At 60.5% G+C, this 8977-nt stretch overlaps 1 protein-coding gene across 2 annotated transcripts in view; it reads left to right on the top strand.

Moving 5' to 3' along the window:
- The window catches only part of LRPAP1 (low density lipoprotein receptor-related protein associated protein 1), a 19509-nt gene extending 11827 nt beyond the window's left edge, over positions 1-7682 (top strand). The window contains exons 3-8 of one of the 2 annotated variants that reach the window (XM_011935382.1): positions 391-512; positions 1631-1751; positions 2417-2575; positions 4157-4239; positions 5358-5534; positions 7219-7682. In XM_011935382.1, the coding sequence (XP_011790772.1) occupies positions 391-512; positions 1631-1751; positions 2417-2575; positions 4157-4239; positions 5358-5534; positions 7219-7281 (725 nt within the window). In that variant the 3' untranslated portion in view covers positions 7282-7682. Of the gene's footprint in view, positions 1-390; positions 513-1630; positions 1752-2416; positions 2576-4156; positions 4240-5357; positions 6017-7218 lie in introns of those variants that run through there. The other variant, XM_011935381.1, reaches the window with a different exon arrangement.
- Positions 7683-8977: the final 1295 nt, after the last annotated feature.

Genomic DNA, 8977 nt, shown 5'->3' with positions numbered 1-8977 from the left:
TATGGCAACAGGTGAGGCTGCAAATTTTGTTTTTGAAAATCTGTACAACTGGTTTGCAAACCCACCAGCTGCTTCCGACAGCTGCGTCTCAAGGGGACACAGCTTGATGGAGGACTCCAGCCAGCGTGTCCCTGGTAGGAAAGAGGGAGGTCCTGGGGGCGTCCCGTGAGTCGCCGGACCCATTTCTAAGCGCTGGAAGACCACAGCCCCCACGCTTGTGTACATTCTTGTTCTTGCCGTATCTCCAGTGGTCATCCAGGAAACTGGTGAAAGGAAACTCCTGGAAAATGAGAGGCAAATCTGTCTCACCGACTGTGACAACCCAGATTGTTGGCTGTTGACTGTTTTTCACAGGAAACCATATCAAATAGAACCTCCGCTCTCTCCTAGTTATCTTGGCCAAGTATGGTCTGGACGGGAAGAAGGACGCTCGGCAGGTGACCAGCAACTCCCTTAGTGGCACCCAGGAAGACGGGCTGGATGATCCCAGGCTGGAAAAGCTGTGGCACAAGGTGCTCCTCGACTGTTTCCATACGTACCGTGCAGAGTTGGTGCCGTTGTGTGGAGTGTTAAGGCGGGGGCTGTGGGGGAGCAGTCTCTGCTCTGCGTGGGAGCCGGGCTTTGCGGAAGTCTCCGGAAGACAGTGGCTTCCTAAGGAAGCCATTCCACTGTCTTTCTGTGAATATTTTCAGCTTTCCTGTTGAGAAAAGTCCTTGTTCTTTGAGTAAAGGAGCACTGTTTGGCCTGCCGCTGTCAGACCTTCAGCTCTGGTCATGTGAGGTTACGGGATCGTGACAGCACAGGCTGAATTCTTTACTCTGTGTCAGATTTTTAATTTAGTGAGTGGTGCTGTGAACGTGCTTCTGTGATTAGAAAAGGGCCCTCGTGTGTGGGACTGGGCTTTCACCCTGTGCGTGGGAAGGGTGTGGGGTGTTGGTGCAGGGCCAGGCACTGGGACCCAGCAGGGCTGGTGGGCTGTGGCGGGGTGTTCACCTGCTTCAGCTCCCCCATTTCCAGCGGCGGCTGCTCCAGAACAGTTTCTCTGCATCACATTGATTTGGGGCCAACAACTGGACTTCTTGTGTCCGCCCAGTCGCAGCTCATTGTCCTTGGCCAGGAAAGGTGGAGTCGGTAGAAGGGGCGGAGAGGGAGACAGGGTCCTGTGTGGCCGCCCTGGAAGTGTGCGATCCATGTCACCCCGTAGCCGGGAGGCAGTAGGGTGACAATGAACGGGCTGGCAGAGGTCCCCCTAGGAAGATGGCCTTGCTGTCCTCACCACCCACAGCCGGGAGAGCCAGGCAAGTCTGGGGCCACTAGGATGCTGCCCTGTTCCCCTCCTTGGTATCTTCCACTCCCCACCCCAGCCAGCTCAGTAGCTGTCCCCCATTGAGCCTGGACACGTCCAGGAGAAGGGTGGTTGCCTGCCGGCAGCTCTTCTCCAGTTTGTTTTTTGTTTTCCTGCCCTACCCAGCCTAACAGAGGCTCAGCAGGGTCGTCAGGAGGCCAAGAACCCGGCCCGGCACTCACGCAGGCAAGGGCCCGCCTGGCCATGAGGAGTAGTCGGCTGAAGAGTGGCCCCAGCCACACGAGCCCACGGCGGGTTTCACTCCAGGCCTTGTTTCCCTCTTAGGCAAAGACCTCTGGAAAATTCTCCAGCGAAGAACTGGACAAGCTCTGGCGGGAGTTCCTGCATCACAAAGAGAAAGTTCACGAGTACAATGTCCTGCTGGAGACCCTGAGCAGGACCGAAGGTGCCCCCTGCCCCTACCCATCCTGCCCCCTGCCCCTCTTGCCCCCGCCCCCTCCTGCCTCTGCCCCTCCTGCACCTGGGGCTCGCTGTGCTCAGTGGGCAGCCTCGGCCCCCCCAGGACACGGCAGGGGCGGGGAGGCGGCACCGGACGCCCCCTCCCAGGGTTCTGCCGGACTTGTGAGTCGGGAGGTTGCTGTGCGGGTGGGGCTGGCTCTGAGAGTCACCCGCCTGCATTGGATGAACCGAATCTCACTGGCGCTTGCCCCCACCACGGGCACAGCTGCCGCCTTTGCCAGACCTGTGCTTCGCTGATGGTCCTTCATTCTGGACTCGTGACCCCCCCAAATGTGTGCCTTTCCCACCCTACAAAGTTGGAGTAAAATGGAGGGTGACCCAGCTGACCAGTCAGCCCTCTGGACCTGGTGCCCCAGCCGTCGCCGCCAGGCTCCGCTTGGTGCATGTGTCCCGGCGTCTCACCTGTCTCACCTGGAAAGGAAGCTGTGCCAACGGTTGTTTCTGCGGCACTGCAGGACCACGGAAAGGGGACATTTTTGGCCAGAAATGAGAGCGAGTTTGAGCTCCCCAGCAGTGGGCATTCTAGACAGTGCTCCAGGCGGGCAGGGCGAGGACTCCCAGCCTCATGGTGTCCTGCCTTCGGTTTTACAGAAATCCATGAGAACGTCATCAGCCCCTTGGACCTGAGCGACATCAAGGGCAACGTCCTGCACAGCAGACATGCGGAGCTGAAGGAGAAGCTGCGCAGCATCAACCAGGGCCTGGAGCGCCTGCGCAGGGTCAGTCGCCAGGGCTACAGCACTGACGCTGGTGAGTGCCTGCCTGGGACTGTCGGTTCCTGAGGGTGGGGCTGTCTCTGGTTGTGTTTTGGGGACAAGCGGGCAGGTGCTTAGAGCGATGGGCACCTGGGCCTGTGGACGCAGCCAAGACCCTTGGCGCACTGTCTACCCAGCGGTGGTCACGGGCCTCGCTCCCAGGAGCTGCTCCATGAAGGTCACTTGCCGTCCCCAGCCTTGTTCCTGGAGACTGGCAGAGATCAGTGGCGGCGGCGGGCCTGGGAGCAACCCCTCCCAGCGTCTCCCCAGCCTCAGCAGCACAGCCCCTCCGTTGCTGTTAGTCAAGAACAGAGACCGCTTGTCAGGCACAGCTCTCTCCATGTCATTCCACCCGCACTGTCTGTCAGTCCCTCTCAGCCCGGCAGGGGCAGGACGCCTGCTGAGGCCACAGAGCTTGTGGCTCCACCTCAGCGGCTCGGTCTTGGTCTCACTCCACTGCAGGCCCTTAGTGGCCAGGCTCGGCACTGCTGCTGCTTGCCCAGGACCCAGGACAGAGCCTTGTGCAGGGTTTACCAGCAGCCTGCCGGCCTCCCTCACACAGCTTCTCATTCTGTACCTCATCCTCCACGTGCACACTGAGTGCCAGCTGTGTGCCAGGCCGTGCTGTAGGCTCGAGGAGGCAGCAGCCGCCAGGAGATGGCATCTGTGCCCTCATGGTGATAAGACAGCAGGGCTGGTGTCTGTCCCTGGTGCCAGGCAGAGCCACCACCTGCTCTCCAGGATGGGGACCTGCAAGGTCTGGCCGGAGGCAGCCTCCAGCACAGTAGTCGAATGTGTCCATGTGGACCCAGGGCCCCTCGGTTGGCTCTGCGGCTGTCACCTGTGTGCCCTTGGGCAATACCCCTCACCACCCACCCCCAAACCCAGGCTCCCTTAGCCTGACCTGGTGCTGGTGACTCTGTCAGCCGTAGGCTTTTGGCCATAGTGGTGAGGGCTGGACCGCCTGAGCAGGAAGGGGTCAGCAGAGGAGGGAGCAGGAGCCACTGTTGTGGGGCTCCCTGGGCAGGCGGCTCTGGACTGCTTGCTCCTGGCTGGAGAGAGGTGATGGCCCCGGCGTCTCTCACTGCGTCCCTTCGTGAGCACCAGAGTCCGGGAGCCGACTCAGTTTGTTTGGCTCTTCCTAGGAGCTGGAAGGGAAACGGCCTGTGCCTGCCTCTGGACCTAGCTAAAGTTGCACACCCCCCGCCCGAGGTCCTGAGCAGCCTCTGCACACGGGCCATGTCCACCCTCCGCCACCTGCTTCAGAGGCAGCCAGGGTGGGCTGTGGCGCTTCCCAGGCTCTGATGGAGGCAGGTGTGTCTGGACACAAAGGAGAAGCAGTTGCTTGGCCGAGGGGACAGGGGAGCCATATTTCAGCGAGGTGGTGTGAGCTACGGAGCAGACGCCCTCCCTGCCCCGTGAGATTTTCAGTGCACGCACGTGAGATTTTCACACACATGCAGGTCGCGCCTGCACACCCTCATAGGCTCCATGCACACTGAGCGCGGTTCCCGCGGGGCTGGCTGGGTTGTGCACCCCGGGCGCCGCTGAGGCCGCTCTCGCTCCTCCCCTGCAGAGTTCGAGGAGCCCAGGGTGATTGACCTGTGGGACCTGGCGCAGTCCGCCAACCTCACCGACAAGGAGCTGGAGGCGCTCCGGGTAAGGAAACGCGGCCTCTCTCCTTTCGAGCTGTCTCATGTGGTGAAGATTCTCTTGCAGTTTCTTCCTTAACCACTCGGCGAACCTGCTTGCGTTTTCCTTCTCATCTGCGTGGGACCTCGTGTTTCAGGGGCGAGGCCGGGCTTTGGAGGGAGGGGCTTTGGTTCTTTTGTCAGTGTTCACCTCTGAGGTGGCCTTGGTGCAGGTCCTGTGGATGGTCAGCAATTGGTCAGGACCCGGCCACAGTCTTGGGGGAGGGGACCAAGGACTACTGGGATCATTTGGGGATGTCACCACTTCCTGAGATGGAGGCCCAGGGAGAGAAGGAGACCGCCTCAGGTGGCAGGGGGCTCCTGGGGCGTGTGGCGTGCCAGATCATTCTGAGGGTGGAGAAATCAGCTCGGTGAGCACCCAGCAGGGCTCTGAGGAGCGAGGAGTCCAGCAGGGGGTCCCTGGGTGGGCAGTGCCAGGCACAGTATCAGGCCATGAGTTCACCCAAGGTCCCCAGCTGGTGTCTGTCGTGAGTGAGGTGGGCGTGGTCCTGCCCTCATAGGGCTTGGGACTTTCCTGGCCCCAGGAAGGGCCCTTAGCACCTCCCCCAGAAAGGAGTCAGGAGCTTTCCTCCGGGGCTAGGGCACCTTAGCTGGGCACAGGCATATGCATGGGGCTTGGCAGGTGGGGCCACATGGAGGGCCCTGGGTCTGGAGTGTGGGATCAAGGCAGGGCAGGGTGCCTGCAGGAACAGGGACAGAGCTACAGCCCAGCAGAACTGGAGCCCAGGCAGGCTGGGGACAGGGTGCAGAGGCAGCCACCACAGAAGCACAACCCCTGGACATGGAGTCCGGCCAGGAACGAGCTGGAGGCCCCCCGGATTCGGGAGGGGTGCCATTTGCAGAGAGAGGGAAGGGGTCGGCTTAGGACTGCTGAGGAGGCGCAGGCTGGGACCTGCTGCTGGTGTGATGGCTTCCCAGCTGCCGCCTCATTGTGCATGTCACCGCAAGGCCTGTCCCACCCCGGGTACGGCGCTGTCCCTTGGCGTCCTTGCAGTTCACCCGGGACCACAAGATGGCCTGGCGAGCACAGGGAGGGAACAGTCACCTGTGGAAACCTTGTTCCAGGAGGAGCTCAAGCACTTTGAAGCCAAAATCGAGAAGCACAACCACTACCAGAAACAGCTGGAGATCGCACACGAGAAGCTGAGGCACGCGGAGAGCGTGGGTGACGGCGAGCGTGTGAGCCGCAGCCGTGAGAAGCACACCCTGCTGGAGGGGCGGACCAAGGAGCTGGGCTACACGGTGCGCGTGGGTTCAGGGACTAGGGAGGCCGCAGTTCCCCTGCAGAAAAGATGGGGCCGCCCGTGTGCAGCTCAGGGTCTCCCGTAGGCAGGATGTGGGCCCCACGCCGTTGTCTTCCCTGTCCGAGTTGAACCCCAGAGCCACAGTGTGTGGGGCACTGCAGGCCACAGCAGCCGTGCTGGGAGAGCTCCGTGGGCTTCTAGTGCAGTCCCCCGACCCTCAGGTGTGAGCGCAGGCCCTGGCAGGCCACTGCCTCGTCCTCTCCTGTGACCAGGATGGGGCATAACCTGGATGCCCACAGCCAGCCCGCAAGTCAGGGCGCTTTCCAGCCCTCGAGACAAGCCAGCCCCCTTCCCCACAGCCCCGGGATGTGAGGAGAGGAGGGGCAGATCCCAGGAGAAGCCGAAGCCAGCAGCACGGCCTTGCCACAGAGGCACAGAAAACCCTGGAAGCTCATGCCAGTTCTTTCTGGAGGGAGCTGGGGTTCAGGAGCCCCATCTGTGCCTTTTAAACTTTGAGCTGCAGGCATGTGTTACCGATTCCAAAATAGGAAAGGCCTAAAAAATAAACCAAGGCATAAGTTCTGATAGAAGAGGGTGGTGTGGGTCTGCCTGGCAGAACGTGCAGGAGAGCAGCCTGCGGCACCACCCGTGGGCAGGAGCTCAGGTCCAGGGTGAGCACCACCATGTGGGGGTTTGCAGCACGCTGCCCCGAGATGCAGGGATGGAATGCTAGCGTGCGCCTAGTTTCACCTGACCATGGCAAAGCTCGGTGTTGGTTAGGAAAGCCGTGTGGCGCTGCCTGAGGCATCCACACCGTTGGGGCGGAGGTCAGAGGGCGGCTGACAGGAGGGACCTTTGGCGAGTTATTCACCCTGAGCCACAGGCTCCTATGTGGAGAGGGAGGTGGCGCCCATGAGCAGGGTTTTGTGAGAATCTGGGGAGAGCTACAGTGACCCTGGCCCGGGCTGGGCTGACACAGCACCTGCTGCCACTGCGGTGGTATCTGTGGGGATGCTCTGGGCCATTGTGATGTGAGGAGCTGGAGGTCTCTCTTCTTCCCTCCCAGGTAGCCCTGTGAGGAAGGCATCTTTCCCACAGTCCTGTCCCAGTCTCTCCGGTCATTGCTTTTAAAAACAACACCGTGGGGCTGGGCAGTGGCTCACACCTGTAATCCCAGCACTTTGGGAGGCCGAGGTGGGTGGATCATCTGAGCTTAGGAGTTCAAGAACAGCCTGGGCAACATGGTGGACCCCCATCTTTACCAAAAACACAAAAAATTAGCCGGGCGTGGTGGTGGGCACCTGTCCTAACTACATGGGAGGCTGAGATGGGAGGATCACTTGAGCCTAGGAAGCAGAGATTTCAGTGACCTGAGATCATGCCACTGTACTCCAGCCTGGGTGACAGAGCGAGACCCTATCCATATTAAATAAATAACACTGTGGGCTGATCACAGAGACCCTGAGCTTTCGGCTCTTAGCATTCTTTGGTGGGATTTCCTAGTTAGGGCTGAGCTGCTCTTGTGATTTGAGCATTTCTGTACGGGCGTGGAATTGGGAAGTCAGATGCACAGGGCTTGTGCCTTTTCCTTTTGGATCACACGTCTCCTGACGTGAGGCTGAGCTCACAGAGCCGGCCTCGAGGTGCGCTCTCCCCAGCTGATGAGTCGTTTCTGTGCACAGGTGAAGAAGCATCTCCAGGACCTGTCCAGCAGGATCTCCAGAGCTCGGCACAACGAACTCTGAAGGCGTCGGGGAACCCGGCCCGGCAGGGAGAGGCCAGCGTGAAGGATCTGGGCTCTTGGCCATAGCATTTCCGTGGACAGCCTGCCATGAGGGTGGCTGGGGCTGGCACAGGTGTCGCGGCAGGAAGGATTGTTTCCGGTGACTGTAGCCGCTGCTGTCACAACACAGGACCTGGTGGTGGCCGCGTCTGGGTCTGAGATGGGGCCGGCTCTGACTGAGGGGTCGGCTTCCACTCAGCATCAGCGTGGCAGCCACCACCCCAGTGAGGACCTTGAGGTCCAGCTGCTGTCGGGTCTGACAGTCTTCTTCTTAACACGATTTACATAAAAAAATCTTACACATCTGCCACTGGAAATACTGTATACAAAGTCCTTAAAAAATACAGTGCAGTATTTAAACCACATGCTTGTCAGCTGGTCACGAAGTGTCCTGGTGGCTCGGGCCGGAGCCAGTGCTTGTGAAGAGATCGCGTCATAGCCAGCTTCCCCTCTGGGCCCCCCGGGCCTTTGCAGCCAGACTCCTTTTCCTGTGAGGCGGCCTGGCCTGATTGAAAGCTGAGAGCGCTTGAGTTGAGTTTGGGGGAAGATGGCAGAGAGAGGAGCTTGTGGTTCCGTGGACAGTCAGAGACTGTGGCCTGGGGGCAGCGTCTTTCAGCTCTCACCTCTGTAGCTCAGGGGCCTGGGGAGACCCCAGCAAACCTGCAGGGCCTCCACGTCCCTAAGCGTGCTGTGTAAATGCCCCATCTCACGGGGGTAGGGACAGCCACGGAGGCCTTCCGCTGACCGTAGCTGAGGGGCCGGCCATGCTCCTGTCCGGGTCCGAGCACGGTTCCCGTGTTTGAGCCTGGAAGAGGCTCCATCCGGCGTGTTGTGTCTTGGCTGCAGCTGTGTCTTGGCTTGACTGTTGAGATCTGCCAAACACGAACGTTGCTTAGTGGTCATTTCTAAGAAAGGTCAAGGCTAGAGGCAGCATGTCAGGAGTTGGCGCATCAGGGTGGGAGGGGCCCCAGGGTGCGGCATGTGAGTGCCTGCTCCTACGTGGACTCCGGGGAAGGTGGCCTTCTCCCTGGCCCGGTGGCGCCGGCCCCAGCAGTGGCCCTGTCTCCCCTCAGCACAGGAGCCTCGCCAGGCCCCCCCACGGTGCCTGCCACACTGTCCGTCTCAGGCAGGGCTGGGGTGACCGTCCACTCAGATGTGGCCTCTGAGGCCCAGAGAAGCACTGTCTGCCAGGATCTCGACGTTGGTCCCATCAGGGCTCCGAGCTCCAGGGCAGGAACCCACGTGCAGAGCACAGCCCTGGGGCCTTCACAGTCTTGGGGGCGGGAGTGCAAGGTCTGGGGTGGGGCTGGGCCTAGGACGCAGCGAGTAGTGGAGGTCCCTTGGCTCAGTTTGCCCTCTTTGGAGTCAGCAGCAGAAGGGGCTCCCTCTGCAGGAGAGACAGATGTGTCCTGAGCTCTGTTACTGCCACCCGCCGAGACAGCACCTGTGACTGTATTTTCTTCTAACCTCCAAATGATCGTATAAAATAAAACACGTGTTCATAAAAGTGTGTGAAACACACAGCTGGGTGAAGTGAGCAGTGTGGGGCCCACAGCCCAGTGAAGCAGGCACTGCCAGGGCCCTGGCCGCCCCAGCGCACCCAGCTCGTCCTCCTCTCTTCCCTGGAGCGGAGCGCACTTCTTGACTTGGACACGGTT

Source organism: Colobus angolensis, unplaced genomic scaffold (genome assembly GCF_000951035.1).
Source record: "Colobus angolensis palliatus isolate OR3802 unplaced genomic scaffold, Cang.pa_1.0 Scaffold143, whole genome shotgun sequence".
Taxonomy (NCBI): Eukaryota; Metazoa; Chordata; class Mammalia; order Primates; family Cercopithecidae; genus Colobus; species Colobus angolensis.
The sequence above is the reverse complement of the archived record's forward strand: the minus strand, read 5'-3'. Positions and strand labels throughout refer to the sequence as shown.